The sequence below is a fragment of the Callithrix jacchus genome, chromosome 4, assembly GCF_049354715.1.
Source record: "Callithrix jacchus isolate 240 chromosome 4, calJac240_pri, whole genome shotgun sequence".
NCBI classification, from domain to species: domain Eukaryota; kingdom Metazoa; phylum Chordata; class Mammalia; order Primates; family Cebidae; genus Callithrix; species Callithrix jacchus.
In genome coordinates this window covers 95,902,838-95,921,741 of record NC_133505.1, presented here as the reverse complement: position 1 = coordinate 95,921,741, position 18,904 = coordinate 95,902,838, and the positions used below count along the sequence as shown (strand labels likewise).

The 18,904-nt window shown below is 39.2% G+C and overlaps 1 protein-coding gene and 1 pseudogene across 12 annotated transcripts in view; both read right to left on the bottom strand.

Moving 5' to 3' along the window:
* Positions 1-1,153: 1,153 nt before the first annotated feature.
* Positions 1,154-1,791, bottom strand: LOC144582181 (large ribosomal subunit protein eL22 pseudogene; annotated as a pseudogene).
* A 2,240-nt stretch (positions 1,792-4,031) lies between these two features.
* The window catches only part of CASP8AP2 (caspase 8 associated protein 2), a 31,901-nt gene continuing 17,028 nt past the window's right edge, over positions 4,032-18,904 (bottom strand). For 8 of the 12 annotated variants that reach the window (XM_035296344.3, XM_078369814.1, XM_078369816.1 and 5 more), the window contains 5 exons: positions 15,541-17,789; positions 10,890-14,004; positions 9,327-9,426; positions 7,246-7,298; positions 4,032-4,653 (listed from right to left, as the gene is read on the bottom strand). In XM_035296344.3, coding sequence (XP_035152235.2) covers positions 4,650-4,653; positions 7,246-7,298; positions 9,327-9,426; positions 10,890-14,004; positions 15,541-17,789 — 5,521 coding nt within the window. In that variant the 3' untranslated portion in view covers positions 4,032-4,649. Of the gene's footprint in view, positions 4,654-6,988; positions 7,299-9,326; positions 9,427-10,889; positions 14,005-15,540; positions 17,790-18,904 lie in introns of all 12 variants that reach the window. The other 4 variants (XR_013534384.1, XR_013534386.1, XM_008994779.4 and 1 more) reach the window with 3 other exon arrangements.

Here is an 18,904-nt window from a genome sequence, read left to right as displayed (position 1 = left end):
AGTGGGATAAATTGTGGTTCAACTGAAATATATACAACAGTGAGAATTTACTATTGCTATACTCAACACAAGCATGAACCTCACATAGTGCTTAATATGAAAGAAGCCCAATAGTATCTATAGTTACAATCCCATTTGAAAGTTCAAAGACAAGCAAAACTAATCTATGATAATATAAATCAGGGATAGGGTTCTGATAGTTTGTCCCTAGGGAGAAGGAAGGACTAATACTAGGAATGATGACAGGGGGCACTCTGGAGGGCTGGTAATGTTCTAATTCTTGATCTGGGTGCTGTTACACAAGTGTTCACCTGTGAAAACTATTTCTAACAGTGTTCACTTGTGAAAATTATTTCTTTCATGTACTTTTCTATGTGAATGCCATGCCTCAATTTTGAGTATGACATTTTCATGTCTATACCTTCTTCCTAACAAGGCAAGAACTGTAACATTTGTATGCTTCCTTGATCTCCTCTACTGGCCATTATGTTGATACTGTCTAAAATTATAATTCTGACTTACTGCTTTCTAAAAATATCTTTCTCTCCCTATACATATCTTACCAAGGTATCTGAACACTGTTATTCCCATAGCTTTTGCAGTATTTTCTGGACTTTTTGTTGACTATTTTTTCCGCAATGTTTCAATGTGACTCATTGGCAAATCTTTCTTAAAATTTGTAACTTTTCTGTAACTTCAGAGGTACAAATGGTTTTGTTAAATGGATGAAATGCATAGTGCTGAAGTCTAGTATTTTAGTGCACCAGTCGCTGAAGTCATGAATATTGTACTCAATTTAGGCGCAGTGGCTCACACCTGTAATTCCAGCACTTTGAGAGGCCAAGCCAGGCGGATCGCCTGAGGTTGGAAGTTCGAGACGAGCCTGGCCAGCATGGTGAAACCCCATCTCTACTAAAAATACAAAACTTAGCCGACATGGTGGTAGGTGCCTATAATCCCAGCTACTCAGGAAGCTGAGACAGGAGAATTGCTTGAACCCGGAAGGCGAGGTTGCAGTGAGCCAAAATAGCACCATTGCACTCCAGCCTGGGCAACAGAGCAAGACTCCATCTGAAAACATAAAATGTTGTTTTTCATCCCTTCCCCATTCCCCCTTCTGGGTCTCAATATCCATTATACCACTCTACATGCCTTTGCTTACCCACAGCTTAGCTCCCATTTATAAGTGTGAACATGAGGTATCTGACTTTTTTCCCTCTGGTTCCCAAGTTTTATTCAAAAACTCATACAAAATATTCTAGATAAATGAATTTTAATCCTCATCTTCCTCCTCCTATTTGTCCTAATTTGGAAGTAACATAATTTATAACTTTCGTCACCGTTAGCAACTATGTGCAACCAATTCCAGATTATTTTTCTTCAAATATTCTTTGGTAAGATATTTCAAATACCTTTAGGAAAAAAAATCACCTCAGAAATTATGGTAATCTTGCTCTTGCTCCTGACCATGGTCACGACACCTCCATTGAGATTCCTGGCTTTTCCATTCACTTTTATCCCCTCTTGCAAAAACTGCTCAAAGTTTGCAGCATCCATGATTCCATCTTCTACAGTGGGGGTAATTAAGAGTAAACTTCAGAACCTGTTTTTTTTTTGCCCTACTTTGCCACGAGCTTTTTCATGAGTACCATCATGGCAGTGGAAGCAGAAAAGGGTATCTGGATTTTTTTGTTTTTTGAGCTGAAGTCTCACTTTGTTGCCCAGGCTGGAGTGCAGTGGCATGATCTTGACTCACTGCAGCCTCCACCTCCTGGGTTCAAGTAATTCTCCCTGCCTCAGCCTCCCGAGTAGCTGTGATTACAGGCGCCCGCCACCACACCCAGCTAATTTTTGTATTTTTAGTAGATACATTTTGCAATGTTGGCCAGGCTGGTCTTGAACTCCTGATCTCAGGTAATCTGCTTACCTGGGCCTCCAAAATTGCTGGGATTGGTATCTGGTTTTCAATTCCTGAGTTACTTCACTTAGAATAACAGCCTCCAGTTCCATCCAAGTTGCTCCAAAAGACATTATTTTATTCTTTTTGTATGGTTGAGTGGCTCTCCATGGTATATGTATACCACATTCTCTTTATTCACTCAATTGATGGACACTTGGTTGAGTCTATGTCTTTGCAATTGTGAACTGTGCTGCAATAAACATATGTAGGTGTCTTTGTGATATAATGACTTCTTTTCCTTAGGATAGAGATCCTTGGTAAATCTTAATGTTTCTATTAAGTCCTCACATTTGAATGACAATTTAGATAGATTAAAACTTTAAGTCCAGCACGTTAAATATGACATTGTTTTCCTACACCCAGTATTGCCCTTGAGAAGACTGAAGTCCATCTTCTTCTTGTTCCTTTATACATTTACTGTAAAAGCTTTTAGATTTTTCTCATTATCTTGCTACTCTTAAATTTCGGCCTGGGTCTCTCATTTGGCACTCTATGGCCCTTTCAATCTGTACTTTTTCCTCCTGGGATTCTTAACTCAATGTTGGCACACCTACTTCTGGCCTCCATCTTGCTTAAATCTGCTTTCATATTTCCTATATTATTTTTTTTTTTTGCTTTCTTCTGGGGGTTTCTCAGCCTGATTTTCCAACTAATTTATTCTGCACCTGTATCTATCCTACGTTTTTGTTTTTGTTTTTTTGAGACTGAGTTTTGCTCTGTCACCCAGGCTGGAGTGCAGTGTCGTGATATCGACTCACTGCAACCTCTGCCTCCTGGGTTCAAGCAGTTCTCTGCCTCAGCCTCCCGAGTAGCTAGGATTACAGATGCCCACCACCATTCCCAGCTTTTGGTATTTTTAGTAGAGACAAGGTTTCACCATCTTGGCCAGGCTGGTCTTGAACTCCTAGCCCTGGCCTTTCAAAGTGCTGGCATTACAGGCATGAGGTACTGCATCCAGTCTGTATCCTACTCCATTTATTATGTCATTTTAAATGTTTCATTATTTCTTATTCTTGTACCACATTGCTAGCATCTTTTAATGTTCATTAGTTTCATTTTGGATTCTGAAACTCTTACATAATCCGGTTTTCTTTTGAACCAGTAGTATCTTTCAGTCACCCTATTACTTTGCTTGTGAACTCACTAACCTGGTAGCATGAGATCTTCTGAGTGATAGTATGCACTGGAGAACTGACAGCCAACCCTCTAGTTGGTATTAAGGGTTCAAAGAGAGGGAAAGGGACAAGCCCCCATGTTGGAGGGCCCTAGCACTACAAAACCACTGCTAGTTGTTTCAATGTGTAATCCTTTAGGACAGGGCTTCTTCCTTTGAATACCCTGAGAAAAATGGCAATGAGAAAAGGCATTTCCTAGAATCTAGGGCCTACATTACTAACTCACTAGTTCTGTGAGTCTGAAGGCAGAAGGGTGAAGAAGTAATGCCCAAGCTAATCAATCCTTACACGTTTTCTCAAAATCTTCACCCAAAAAGCTCTTGTGCTACTCTAATTAATTTTATCTGTGAGGACACCTGCAGCAGAGATACGGCTCACCGTTCCAGTGCTTGCTGTGAGAAAGCAGGCAAGAGCAATCAGTTTTCTCTAACAAATCTACTCAGGGCCATTCAGCCAGCCACACCCCCACAAGGAACCACTTCAAAATTGCTCCCTATGTCCCCTGGGACTTTTACCTCTTTTGATGTTTTAATTATTAACTAAACACAATAAAAGTAAAATAAACATTCTAGGGCCAGGCGCGGTGGCTCACACCTATAATCCCAGCACTTTGGGAGGCCGAGGCGGGTGGATCACGAGGAGGTCAAGAGACCAAGACCATCCTGGTCAACAAGGTGAAACCCCATCTCTACTAAAAATACAAAAATTAGCTGGGCGTGGTGGCGCGTGCCTGTAATCCCAGCTACTCGGGAGGCTGAGGCAGGAGAATTGCCTGAACCCAGGAGGCAGAGGTTACAGTGAGCCAAGATTGTGTCATTGCACTCCTGGGTAACAAGAGCCTGGGTAACAAGAGCGAAACTTCGTCTCAAAAAAAACCAAAAACATTCTAATCAAAATACAACAAAACTTTACATGGTTTTATTATACATTACTGTTACTGAAAGCAAACTTTATACAAAACATTTTATACAGATACAAAAATCCTTGGCTAGGCAAAACCATTTATGTGTGTGCATACAGACACACACATACATACATATACACACAGTATTTTACATCATTATAATTATACATATTTATAAATACATTATTTAAATTATTTTACAATATACCAAAATGAGAGGCAATTATAAAAGCAAATAAAAAAAGGGATGAACACTTGAACTAGTCACTAAGTTTAAAATGCTACAAAACTTTTTTTAATCTAGAAAAGAAAGTCATTTCTTTAAAATATCAAAACTGAAATTTCAATACATCACTGTTGTTTTCAAGTTCTGACATATTTAAAAATAAATATTTTGGCCAATAACAGACAAAGCAAATCAGAATGATGAGTGGAACAAGCTGAACATGCTGATGTGAAGTTAAGAGTCACCAAGTAATAACACATGTAGATTATCATCTGGTAATCAAAAAGGTGATAAACCTCCCTTTAGTGCTCATTTAAAACATGAGGAATTTGACGCTTCTGTGTAGTATGCAATATCAATTAAGACTCCCAGGAATTCGGCAACTTATCTGTAATGTAAGAAAATGCTAAAGTTATCATTCTATTTTTCTGATAGGACTATCTCATAATGTGTTACCTTTTAAATGAGCTCTATTTAGACAATACTGGTGTTTACTAAGCTGGCTTTCTCATCTTCCAATTGGTCTCAAAATTTAAAAAAACACTAGCTTTTGCAATCAGTTTGGTAACTAATCACTATACTTTGATTGATATTGACAGAAATATAATGAGACTACAGTACTTGTGGGGGAAAAAATCAGTTAGGAGGCAAGACAGAAGTGAAATAACCCATGATATGTGCTATCCTGCAAGCAAGGACAATCTCAATTATCAAATTCATTAAATGGTTTTAGATTTTTGGTGAGATACAGTAGCTTATGCCTGTAATTCCAGCACTTTGGGAGGCTAAGGCAAGTGGATCACTTGAGTCCAGGGGTTTGAGACCAGCCTGGGCAACATGGCGAAACCCTTATCTCTATTTAAAAAAATTTACATTCTCTTCACAAGAAAATGGAAATATTTTAAGATAACATTAAAGTTAAAAAAAAGAAACTTGGTTTAATTTCTTAAAGGCTGCAAAAATCTTAAAGCGGAGTTAATCTAAAAGATAACCACGCCACTTTGCCCAGAGCTTTTAAAAAAAGTTTAGAATAAGCTTCTTCTTCAAATTCCCCATTATTTAATCTTACATTCTCTTGTATGCTTTTATTATTTTTTTCTTTTGAGATGGAGTCTTGATCTGTCACTCGGGCTGGAGTGCAGGGGTGCCATCTTGGCTCACTGCAACCTCCACCTCCCAGGTTCAAGCAATTCTCCTGTCCCAGCCTCCCAAGTAGCTGGGATTACAGGCATGTGCCACCATGCCCAGCTAATTTTTCTAATTTTGGTAGAAATAGGGTTTCGTCATGTTGGCCAGGCTGGTGGTCTCAGAGTCCTGAACTCAGGTGATCTGGCCACCTTAGCCTCCAAAAGTGCTGGATTACAGGTGTGAGCCACTGCACGCAGCCACATTCTGAATTATATAAATAGAAATTTAACATCATAATTACATGAACCCAAGAGGCAGAAGTTGCAGTGAGCTGATATCTTGCCACTGCACTCCAACCTGGGCAACAAAGTAAGACTTCATCTCAAATTAAAAAAGAAAAGAAATTTAATGTTGGCTGGGTGTGGTGGCTCACGCTTGTAATCCCAGCACTTTGGGAGGCCGAAGCGGGAGGATCACCTGAGGTCAGCAGTTTGAGACCAACCTGGCCAACATGGTGAAAAAAAAAAAATTTAATGTCATAGTATACTACTAAACATATTTTGAAGATCTCACTGGCCCTGTGCTATATGTCCAAAACTAGCTGTTTTTTTCTTTCTTTCTGAGAGACAGTCTCACTCTGTCGCTCAGGCTGGAGTGCAATGGCATAATCTTGGCGCTCACCACAACCTCCACCTACCAGGTCCAAGCAGTTTCATGCCTCAGTCTCCCAAGTAGCTGAGATTATAGACACGTGCCACCATGCCCAGCTAATTTTTGTATTTTTTTGTAGAGAGGCGTTTCACCATGTTGGCCAGGCTGGTGTAGAACTCCTGGCCTCAAGTGATCCGCCCACCTTGGCTCCCAAAGTGCTGAGATTACAGGCATGAGCCACTGTCCATGGCTCTCTATGTCCAAATATAGTTTCTATTCAGATTTAATTCAAACTTCATTTAATTTAAAATTAAATGTTTTGGATTCAAATAATTAGGACTATAAATCAATTAAAAATATAGTGATACGTTAAATATCTTTAAAATTCTGCTTACATAAAAATCTAAAATATTTAAACAACTGAGATCTTACAGAAAAAAACCTGCTGGTAATTTATTTATTTAATTCGTTTTTAGAGAATGGGTCTCACTATATTGCCCATGCTAGAGTGTATTGCTTATTCATAAGCACAATCCAAGTACCCTACCCTCAGATTTCTGGGCTCAAGCAATCCTTCTGCCTTAGCCTCCCAAGTAGCTGGGACTACAGGTGGTCACCACCACACCCAGTATTCTTCTGATAATTTAAATATTGCCTTAATAAACCTGTATGTACAAGATGACTTGTACGAGAAGTACAAAAACTGAGGAAACATGTCTGTAAACATTAACAATTTAATATGGTAAATGATGTCATCAGTTGAGACTTTATAAATATGTTTTGTATTTTAATTAGCACTAACTGAAAAATGTGAGAAATATTAAATTACCCATGACAACACAGACTTTACTGCTTTTGAACCACATACTGCAATTCAAGAATGTTTGGTTTTATATTTTTTTATCTATAAAATTTTTTTAGTAATCAAATGGATTTCCCCCCACCTTAGACTCATCAGCAATCAGAAGGTTGAGGAGAGATGCCATGCTGATCTGAACTGCAGCAGGCTTCACTCTGAGCACGTCCCTGTGGATGAGGTCACCTTAGATGCCTGCTCGAGCAACCATCCTCCAACCTGTGACTGAAGCAGGAACTCAACTGGATGTCTCTCACCCATTATTCACATCTTCAATGACTAACTGCACAACTACAGTGTCAAACATTTATTTTACTAGTCTCCTGTAGTGTAACCATTAACTACCTGCATTTTGACTTTTCAAAGAGCTTCATTAGCTGCTGGAATCTTTCTGAGACCTGAAAATTTAAAAATCAGTGTTAATTGTAAATACCTCAGTAATCTTTTTCATCTTTAAAGAATATTTTCATAAGACAGCTAAAGACAGAGAAAGTTACCTTCAATAATAAAGTTACCTTCAATAATAAAGAGATGAAGTAATGTTTAGAAAATTATCTTCATGGCTGGGCACAGTGGCTCACACCTGTAATCCCAGCACTTTGGGAGGCTGAGGCGGGCGGATTACCTCAGGTCGGGAGTTCGAGACCAACCTGACCAACATGGAGAAACCCCGTCTCTACTAAAAATACAAAATTAGGTGGGCATGGTGGCACATGCCTATAATCCCAGCTCAGGAGGCTGAGGCAGGAAAATCGCATGAACCCAGGAAGCTGAGGTTGCAGTAAGCCAAGATCACACCATTGCACTCCAGCCTGGGCAAGAAGAGCAAAATTCTGTCTCAAAACAGAAAAAAAGAAAAAAGAAAAGAAAAATATCTTCATATACTAAAGGTGATTATTAGTTAACTTTTCAATATTAAACTTTTGTTTTTAAAGAGACAGAGTCTAGCTGTGTCACCTAGGCTGGAGTGCAGTGCCAAGAGCATAGCTTACTGTAACCTGGGCTCAAGCATTCCTGCCAGGTCGGCCTTCCAAAGGACTGGGATTACAAGCATCATTATTTCTTAAACAAGCAAACATCAGTTTACAAAATAAACAGGATTTTCCCAGTCATACTTCTTCCACAATCACCACGTTTTTAACAGTCCTACACTGAACCATGCTTTTAAAGAGGTTGGCTAATAAATACCTACACACTCTAACACTCAAAAAGTAAATCTAAGCCAGCTCAGGAGTTCAAATCTAGCCTAGGCACCATAGTGAGACTCTATCTCTTAAAAAAATTTTCTTCACGCCTATAATCCCAGCACTTTGGGAGCCCAAGGCAAGCAGATTACATGAAGCTAGGAGTTCAAGACCAGCCTGGCCAATGTAGCAAAACTCTGTCTCTACAGTAATCTACTAAAAATATAAAAAATTTAGCTGGGTGTGGTGGCACACACCTGTAATCCCAGCTACTCGGGTGGCTGAGGCACAAGAATCACTTGAACCCAGGAGGTGGAGGTTGCAGTGAGCCAAGATCACGCCACTGCACTCCAGCAGGGGCAACAGAGTGAGACTAGCTCAAAAAAAAAAAAAAAAAAAAAAAGGCCGGGCGCAGTGGGCGGTGGCTCACGCCTATAATCCCAGCACTTTGGGAGGCTGAGGCGGGTGGATCACTAGGTCACGAGATCGAGACCATCCTGGTCAACATGGTGAAACCTTGTCTCTACTAATAATACAAAATTTAGCCGGGCATGGTGGCGCAGCCTGTAATCCCAGCTACTTGGGAGGCTGAGGCAGGAGAATTGCTTGAACCCAGGAAGCGGAGGTTGTGGTGAGCCAAGATCGTGCCATTGCACTCCAGCCTGGGTAATAAGAGCGAAACTCCGTCTCAAAAACAAAAAAAGAAAACTACTAACTTGAATTCAAAAAGAAAAAAATTCAATCTAAGCATTTATTTACTTTTGTCTAAAACAGGGTCTCACTCTGTCTCAGGCTGGTGTGCAGTGGCATGATCATGGCTAACTGCATCCTCAACCTCCTGGGCTCAAGTAATAAATTTGCCTCAGCCTCCTGAGTAGCTGGGACTACAGGTACATGTCACCATGCCCTGCTAATTTTTTTTATTTTTGTAGAGACATGATCTCACTATGTTGGCCAGGCTGGCCTTGAACTCCTGGGCTCAGGCAATCCTCCCTCCTCAGCCTCCCAAGTAGCTGAGACCACAGGTGCACACCGCAGCATCCACTAATTTTTTTACATTTTTTTATAGAGCAGGGGTCTTAATATATTGCCTGGATGGTCTTGAACTCCTGGTTGCAAGGGATCCTTCCACTTTGGCTGTGCTGGGATTATAGGTGTGAGCCACCGCACCCAGCATAAATCTTAAGTTTTTAGAGTAGCAACATCTGTGAACCAATAGAGATGTAAAAATTGGGTAGTTACCTGATTTGGATTTTTATCCAACTTGGCAGCTAAATATGTAAATGTTTTAAATGATGGCCCTCTTTTCTGACACTCCAATAAAATTTCCCGGTCATCATTTCTGAGGAGGAAAAAACTGTATTTAATTTTTGTACATAATAGTAGGAAGGTAATAAAAATCCCAAATTTCCCTTAAATCCGGGAAATTTAACCCCATAGGAAAAAGGAAAAGTGTATATACAGAAATAATGACAATGGGTATCTCTGAGAAATAAGATTTAGATGATTTTACTCTATGAACTCATATGTAAGTGTACTAATTTATTTTTCAAAGACAAAATTACAGTTCTTTTTTTAAATTCTACCTTTGATGTATACACTAAAAAACTTAGGGCCCAAAGATGGTCACAGACATAATAAGCAGAAGAACCAGAACTAAAATAGAATCCACATCTTCTAATTCCCAGACCTCTGCTTTTTCTAAATACTCTGACCAAATGTGTGTTTAATACAATTGCTGAGATTTTATACTGCCGTCTGCAAACTTATCTGAAATGGGGATTTGAGGACTGTGGAATTTGAGGACCATGAAAACTGATCACCAGTTTTCACAAAACTCAGCTTCTCATTAAGCATTCTAGCCAAGTATGTCTACCTCTAGTCCAGTGATTCATAACTGTTGTTACTTCTACATCTGAATGAGGTCTTAATTTTCTTAAATAGTTCGTATAAAACTCAAAAGAATAACTTTTAAAAACTGTAAACTTCTAATTTGGAGGAAAAATACAAGTATTAGGTTGCTACTGAAGTAACTGCGGTTTTGCCATTAAAGTAATGGCAAATGGATTAAGGAATAATCCTTAAAGTAATGGCAAAAACCACAATTGCTTTTGCACCAACCTATACCAACACTCCCATTTTTGCCGTTTCATCATGTCATTCCTTCTAAGATGTGCTTACACCAGTTGCTTCCAAATGAAATAATAGTTTTTATTTTAAAAAGTGAAGTTAAACACACTTTTTAACTTTTTTCCACTACTTTTTTTTTAACTTCACACTAGAGCTTTTCAGAGCGAAAAGCTATATCCATGATGGTACTGCACACCTTTGGTTAAGAGCCACTGTTCTAGACTGTTCCACAGTACAGCAGTCTAGAATGTATCCTCAACTAACTTTGGCTACTTTTGAAGTCATCATCTTCCTTATTTTAGGATAAAGCTATGAAGACATGACAGACTAGGTATCTTTAGGTTTTAGGATTTTAATTTTTTTGAGACAGTTTTGCTCTATCACCCAGCCTGGAGTACAACCTCTGCCTCCCAGGCTCAAGCAATCCTCCTGCCTCAGCCTCCCAAGTAGCTGGAACCACAGGCCTACACCAACATACCTGGCTAATTTTTGTATTTTTTGTAGAAACAGAATTTCACCATATTTTCAAGTTAGTCCCAAACTCCTGGGCTCAAGTGATCCACCTGCCTCAGCCTCCCAAAGTTCTGGGATTACAGCCATGAGCCACTGCACCCAGCCAGACAGATTTGATTTCTGAGCTCAAAATTGGTGATTTAAATATCTCACGAGTCTTACCTTGTCCATAAAATGATAATTTCTCCCTTCTTTTTAATAACATTCTTGGCAGAAAGGCTTGTAGAAGTGGTGAGTGCTGCTGATGAATCCTTAATCCCTGGAGATGCCTTTAATGATGAGAGATCTTTATTCACAGGAATAAAGGCCCTCTTCTTACTGACTTTCTTTTGGTGAGCTTCAGTATTCTCACAAGAATCTTGGGTAGGTTTTTTGGCCTTTTCCCTGTTGGTTAAGTCTGTTTCCTTTCTTTGTTTTTTATGAGAATAATTTAGATCAGAAAGGTTTTTTCTCTTTTTGTGAGCATTATTCAAAGTCCCAGCCAACTCCAAATCATCACAATTTGATGCTGGTTCTGATTTTAATTTGTCCTTTTTTACTTCACATGAACTGGAAGATTCTGTGGTCAAGTCGATATAGGTGTCCTCAACAATGCATTCCAAAGGCCTGTTTGCCATTTGCACCTTTTCTTCCTTACAATTATCTTCATCTACCTGTATCACCCCACATCCCAAGTCTTCAACAGCTAATTCAGGATGATTATCTTCACTTTTACTCTCACTTGAAGCATCTTGTGTCAAATCAATGAAAGCACCTACAGTATCAGCCTGCAAAGAACCGTCTAATATTTGAGCACTTTGATTTAAACTGCCTTCAGAACATCCCAAATGATCAATATTTAAAACTGTTACTTTCATGAATTCCCCCAAGTTTTTGGTTTCAGTAACTGGATCTTTTGTTAGGTCTATGTATGTGTTTGGAAGATGATCCCCAACAGGGTGTGAGAGTTCTTCCACTGAAGGCAATTCTTCAATGCTTTCAGGCACTTTTGGTTCCCACACTTGATCCAATTTGAAACATTCATCAGCCACTTCATCATTATGATCCGTCTTACCTGAAGCATCTTTAAGAAATTCATATATATCAGGAACCTGTGTTTGTATCACAGAACTCTGTTCTTCATGAGTTGACTTACTGCTATCAACATTTTTATTGGAATTTTCCACTTCTTCCACAGATTTAAAAACTATGTTCTGACATGAAATATATTCTTTCTCTACTGCCTCATCAGCTTCCTTTCCACACTTGGGCAAAGATGTCAATGATTCATCAGGCATCATACTCTGTTTAAGACCAGAAGTAGATGGTGTTGCACGCCGTATTTTCACAATGAAATGATCATTGGACTTTTCCATTATGACAGCATGCATAGGTAGATTAGAATGGTACTGAAAGCCTGGAGCAACAGATCGGCTTGTCCAGGATGAAGAACAACTTGATTTACTGCTTGAATTATCAGACTCCAGAGCTAAATGAATATCTTGCTCAGATGCATCCTCTTCTTCAAGTAAGGCATCTTCACTAAAATGAGCACTAATGACTTCTTCAGGAGTTGAACTAGATGAAACATCAGGCTTTAAAAAACTGAGATGACCATCTGACTTCAGAGGTGATGGTACTGTTAAAGAGACTGCTAGATCTTCAAGAAGTATGGAAGAAATGCAGGGTTTGCTCTTTTCTGCACTACACACATTATCTTTACTTAAAGGTAGGTTAGTAGACACTTCAAACATACAACTTTCATCCAACACGTCGGGATGAACTGGTAATGGAAGCCCTGAAGACAGAGACGGACCTTTTTCAGATGATAATAATGACCAATTATCATCACTAATAATTTTAGGACATGGAGAAGCCACCCCTGAAACTAGTTCTTCTGTTGTACAAACTGGTATGGACTCGCACTTAAGAGTCTCTAGCAGCTGCTTCTCTGGAGTCTTTAACTCCCACTCACTTTTTTCAGTACAGTTAACACTGCTGTCTAGAAGATCAGAACCTTGCAATAAACTTTTAAATATTTCACCCATTTGTGCATCACTCACTAAATTAAAAGTAAGGCTGGATGCCTGCTGTTCAGTAAGAATCTCAAAACTTCTTTCTGGCTTCAAAGCTGCATGCTGGGATGTCTGTGCATCCTCTATGCTGCTTCCTTCGTTTTTTTCTGACTTTGGGGTGCTTGGATGGTGTAATTCCAAGGAGTGCTCTTCAGATTGAGAGTTCTTTATATTATCAAAGCAGGCGTTAAAATTTTTTTTAATGTCATGCTTTACGGTGTTAACAACGGAGTTATTTTGGTCTTGAAATTTTTCCTCAGATTTTTTACATGCCAGTGAGGACTTATAATGAACAGTGTCTTCTGATTTTGATAATTTTTCTTTCAGCAATTCTTTGTTGTCCACACTCCTTTTCTGACAACTTGAAGACTGTACTTTCTGTTTACTTGTTTTTTCAAGTTTGCCTTCATCACTACCTCTTTCAAAGTTCATGGAATTTACTAAGATTTTCCTAAGCTTTGCAAACAAATAATCAAGTTGTTCATCTACAAACTTCCACAATTTTTTTTTCATATCTGGTAGCTGCTGTTCAAATAAACGATCAACTATGCCATTCTTTTTAACTTGCTTAAGTTTAGATTCTATAACATCACACAGATTGTTCTGTAAGGTAGTCACTGATTTACAGATTTTGTATAAGTTAAGATGTTTAATTAGAGATGTAAAACTCAAAATTGCTGACTCAATAATTCTATGAAATTGTATTAATGAAAATTTTGCCTTGAATTTCATGTAATTTTTCCTTACATGTTTTCTTATTATTCGGAACATGTGCATGATCTCTTGTTCAGATGAAGGTACAGCAATAATTGGAACTATTTTTTCCAAGTTGGAAGTGCTCATTACTTTATCTTTCTTCTCTGTTTTTGAAGATCTGCTAGATTTACCAGGTTTTTTATTCCATTTGCTGTTGGTCTGATGGATTCTCACATGTGTCTTCCTACTGTCTTTATCCAAACACACAGTACTTCTCCCACCTGCTGGGACAGTCTTTGAGTTCCGCACTTCAGCTCTAGGCTTGGCATTTTTTTCAAAACTTTCTTGTGGTTTAGATGTTTCACTATCACTTCTAATTTCTCCTTCTTCTAATTCATCTAAAGGTGAATTCTTACATGTGTCTTCTTCTGTACATCTGTCGGATTTGTAAATTGGCTTTTGATTTTCCTTATTGAGATCAGACTGACTCCTAGAGGTAGAATGAGCTGAATTTGGTAAAAATACATCTGTAGAAGACAAAAGTATATTAAACACATCTATAGAAGATAAAAATATATTAAAGTTTAGTCATTTGACATGTCCATATTAAATATAGCAAAAAAATACTGAGGCAATTCACTGTTTTACTAGTTCTTTTTAGGCAGATTGTGAATGCCTAATACTTTTATCATTTATTTTGTTGTTGTTGTTGATTTTTTTTTTTATCTTTGAGACGAAGTCTTGCTCTGTTGTCCAGGCTAGAATGTAGTGGCATGATCTTGGCTCACTGCAACCTCTACCTCCCAGGTTCAAGCAATTCTCCTGCCTCAGCCTCCCGAGTAGCTGGGGCTACAGGTGCCTGCCACCACACCAAGCTAATTTTTGTATTTTTAGTAGAGACACCATTTCACCATGTTGGCCAGGCTGGTCTCAAACTCCTGACTTTGTGATCCACCCACCCTCAGCCTCCCAAAGTGCTAGTATTACTGGTGTGAACCACCGCACCCACCTGTTACATTGGTTTTGATTGATCTTAAAAAGTACTTAGGTGCCTTACAAGTATAGAGTTTGGTTATTTGAATAATCATCAATTATGCATTGTGTCTATACTTCATTTTAGTAGCATCACCTACTCTAAGCCATTTGATGATGGCTTTTGAACAACAAAAATACATCAGAAAGCAAGTAAACAATATTTAAAACAACCTGTCCTAACACTCCCTTCTTTGTATAAATAATTAAGAATTACCTAAATGGGCTGGGCATGGTGGTTCACACCTATAATTCCAAAACTTTTGGAGGTCAAGATGGGCAGATCACTTGACGCCAGGAGTTCCAAGACCAACCTGGCCAACACAGTGAAACCTCATCTCTACCAAAAAAATAAAACACAAAAATTAGCTAGGTGTGGTGGCAACACGCCTGTAGTCCCAGCTACTAAGGAAGCTGAGGCAGGAGAATTCGCTTGAACCCAGGAGGCAGAGGTTGCAGTGACCTGGATTGCACCACTGCACTCTAGCCTGGGCAAGAGTGAGACCCTCTCTCAAAAAAAAAAAAAATTACCTAAATGTTAAGACCCTGTCTCAAAAAAACAATTACCTAAATGTAGACTAAAGACTCCATGTTGGCCAGACAAGGCGGCTCATGCCTGTAATCCCAGCACTTTGGGAGGCCAAGGCAGGTGGATCAAGAGATCATGAGATAGAGACCATCTTGGCCAACATAGTAAAACCCCATCTCTACTAAAAATACAAAAAATCAGCTGGTCGTGATGGTAGGCGCCTGTAGTCCCAGCTACTTGGGAGGCTGAGGCAGGAGAATCATTTGAACCTGGGAGGTGGAGGTTGCAGTGAGCTGAGATCGTGCCACTGCACTCCAGCCTGGATGACACAGTAAGACTCTGTCTCAAAAAAAAAAAAAAAACTCCATGTGCACATCTAGATACAGGGACTGAATAATAATGGTACTTTTTATGTTATTGAAAAAGAAAAAGCACCAGTTTATCTTATGGATTTGACATTATCATAAAAAGAGAAGTTACAGAATATAGTATCAACTATTACCTTTATGACTGTTATTATACACTGGAACTTGAGGTGGGCTTTCATTTCTAAAAACTTTTGCTATAGGTCTCACTGGACTATTCAGAGGACTGATGGCTTCCGGAATAGGCCTCAGATGATTAAGGTCAATGCTCAAAACTGAATTATCATCATCATGATATACTGAGTTTGTTTCACCAATTTCCATTCTGTGGTCCATTAACTCAGTCTGCTGAAGTGAAGAATCTAGAGTCTCTTTAGGTAAGCAAGGCTCCAAATGACATGACTTACTCGCAATCAGTGGTGTAATTGTGACAGAAGGCTCAAATTTTGGGCTACTATCTTCTGAAAGCATTATTGGCAAAATATCAGCTTCTTCAACCGAAGACTGCAAAACGCTTTCAGTGGTTTCACCCACTGTTGTTGAAAGTGCCACCTTCATTTCCATATCTTCAGAAATACCAAAAGAATCTGAATTATCATTTCTTTTGGTATTCAATTCCAAGGCCAAGTTTTGGGACACATCTGTTTGTAATACATCCATTACCACAGGAGCTGCCACCCTTGGATTATTAATGGTTTGTTTCATTTCTTTTGACGAAAGCAAGGATTCTGTTTGCTGTATTTCCACAGGAGATGAGAAGGAAGTCTCTGTAGCACAAATGGGCACTTCACAATGCATAGTACTGTCAACAGATCTAACTAACAAACTATTTTCTTCTTCCATTTTGGCTTCTGAGATACTGATCCTGGGTTCGGTTACTGCTAGAAGAGCAATCTTTGGTTCCAATAATGTTGACTTGCTTTCCCCCATGGTATCTTCACTGACAGAGGCATCCCCCAAGATATGTTCATTGACAGAAGGAACACGTGCCACTGTTTTAGCTAGCACTGAACACTCTGAATCACACACACCACTGGACTTGGGAACATCAGTTATTTTATGATGATTATCCTGAGAAACAGGTTGCTTTTTAGCAGGAGAAAGAGTTAAGTTCAATTTTTTCATAAAACTCAATTTTAAGTCTTTGTTTTTTGTTTCACTTGAACCACTCTCAGCTTTCATTACAAGCTCTTTATTATCTGTTCCTTCAGAAACACCATTATCAAGGACTTCTCTCTTATCAGTCTTTAGCTCATTCTGTTTCTTTAAATTGGTAGTGGTCTTCTTAGTTTCCTTATTAGCCTTCTGTAAACGTTCTGTAGGTACTCTTTTTTCATTTCTAATATGCCTATTTTCTTCTTTGCTTTCTCGTTCTCTTTTCCTCTTATCTTCAGTTCTATGTCTTTCCACTTTTAAAGGTGTATTTTCCCATTGGTGTATAGCACCAACTTCCTTACAGTCAATGCTTTTGTGAGTTCTACTGTTTGAAAGAGAAGACGGACATCTCCCATCTTGAAAACTATGATTGTTTACACTCCTGTCTCTTTTACAATCTTCCCATCCTCTTCTCTCTTCTACATGGTATTTACTTGAATTATGAGAAAATTTTCCTATTTCATTCTTGGAATGAGGAAGTGATTGTCTTTCAGATCTTCTCCAATGATCTTGGTCCTTTACTACTGATTTAGGTTTTTGATCAGCTTTTCTTTCTTCTTTATCTTGTGATTTAACTTCTTTTCTATTTATACTTTGTGATCTTTCACTTTGTCTTTCTAGTTTTTTGTCACTTTGAGAGTCTACTCGACTGTGTGACCTTTCTCCAGGGGTCTCTTTCTCCCAAGAAGAGTTAATGCGTTCAACTTTATAGTCAGAATCTGAGTTACTTTTAAACTTTGAACTTTTGCTTTCAGTCTTTGCTTCACCTTTACCATATTTCTCAGGATGTCCTTGTAGCCTTTGACTAGCCTCCAAGATCCTTGGCTCACCATCACCACAGCCAGTACTTAAGTCTTTTCGTAATCTATCAGTTTCTCTGCTAAACTGACTGTGTCTAATATCTTTTCTTCCTCTTCTATTATCCTCATTTGAGCTACCCTCACCAATCTGATAATGAGAACGCGACCAAACACCATTGGTGCAGTGTTTCTCAACAGATGAAGGTACATGTGAAGTACTCCTTTTATCAGAATGTGATTTTCCTTCATTTTCCAGAGTTGGCAGTGAAATGCTATGATGTGCATCCTTAGAAACATCACTTTTAGCTCTGTAATCAGTCTTTGAACAATCATCCAAATGTGGAGATCTAGATTTAAGATCTTTTGTTTTAACCGTGTCAAATGTCCTTGCAGTTTTATGATTATTTCGAAAATGTGGAAACTCAGACAATCTATTGAGAAATAAAAAAACAACAAAGTTAAATGATATTAAGCAATATTCCAAACTTTATTCACATGAGTAATTCATGATTAAGAAATTACCAGCTTTGGCTGGGTGTAGTGGCTCACACCTTTAATCCCAGCACTTTGGGAGGCCAAGGCGGATGGATCACTTGAAGTCAGGAGTTCAAGACCAACCTGGCCAACATAGTGAAACCCTGTCTCTACCAAAAATACAAAAAAAATTAGCCAGGCAAGGTGGCAGGCACCTGTAATCCCAGCTACTTAAGAGGCTGAGGCAAGAGAATTGCTTGAACCTGGGAAGCCGAGGTTGCAGTGAGCCAAAATTGCACCACTTTACTCCAGCCTGGGTGACAGAGCAAGACTGTCTCAGCCTCAATCTCCTGGTTGAGAAATTACCAGCTTTGGCCAGGTGTGGTGGCTCACACCTGTAATACCAGCACTTTAGGAGGCCACGATGGGAGGATCACTGAGCTCAGGAGTTCAAGATCAGCCTAGGCAACATAGTGACATCCTGTCTCTAAAAAAATACTTTTGTTTTAATTAACCAGGCATAGTGGTCCTAGCTACTTGGGAGGCTGAGGTGGAAGGATCACTTAAGACCAGGAGGTTGAGGCTGCAGTGAGCCATGATTGTGCTATTGCACTCCAGCCTGGGTGACAGAGTGGAGTGAGACCCTGTCCCCCCCAAAAAAAAGAAGAAGAAGAAAAACAAATTACCAGCTTCCAACTAAATTATTCAGTTTTGCTGGGTACAGTGGCTCAAGCCTGTAATCCCAGCACTTTGGGAGGCCGAGGCGGGTGGATCACAAGGTCAAGAGATCAAGACCATCCTGGTCAACATGGTGAAACCCTGTCTACTAAAAATACAAAAAATTAGCTGGGCATGGTGGCACGTGCCTGTAGTCTCAGCTCCTCAGGAGGCTGAGGAAGGAGAATTGCCTGAACCCAGGAGGCGGAGGCTGCAGTGAGCCGAGGTTGCGGCATTGCACTCCAGCCTGGGTAACAAGAACAAAATTCCGTCTCAAAAAAAAAAAAAAATTACCCAGTTTTAAAATATGAATTCTCTTTCATGTGCTTTGCTCAAAGAAGTTTTGAGAACCTGT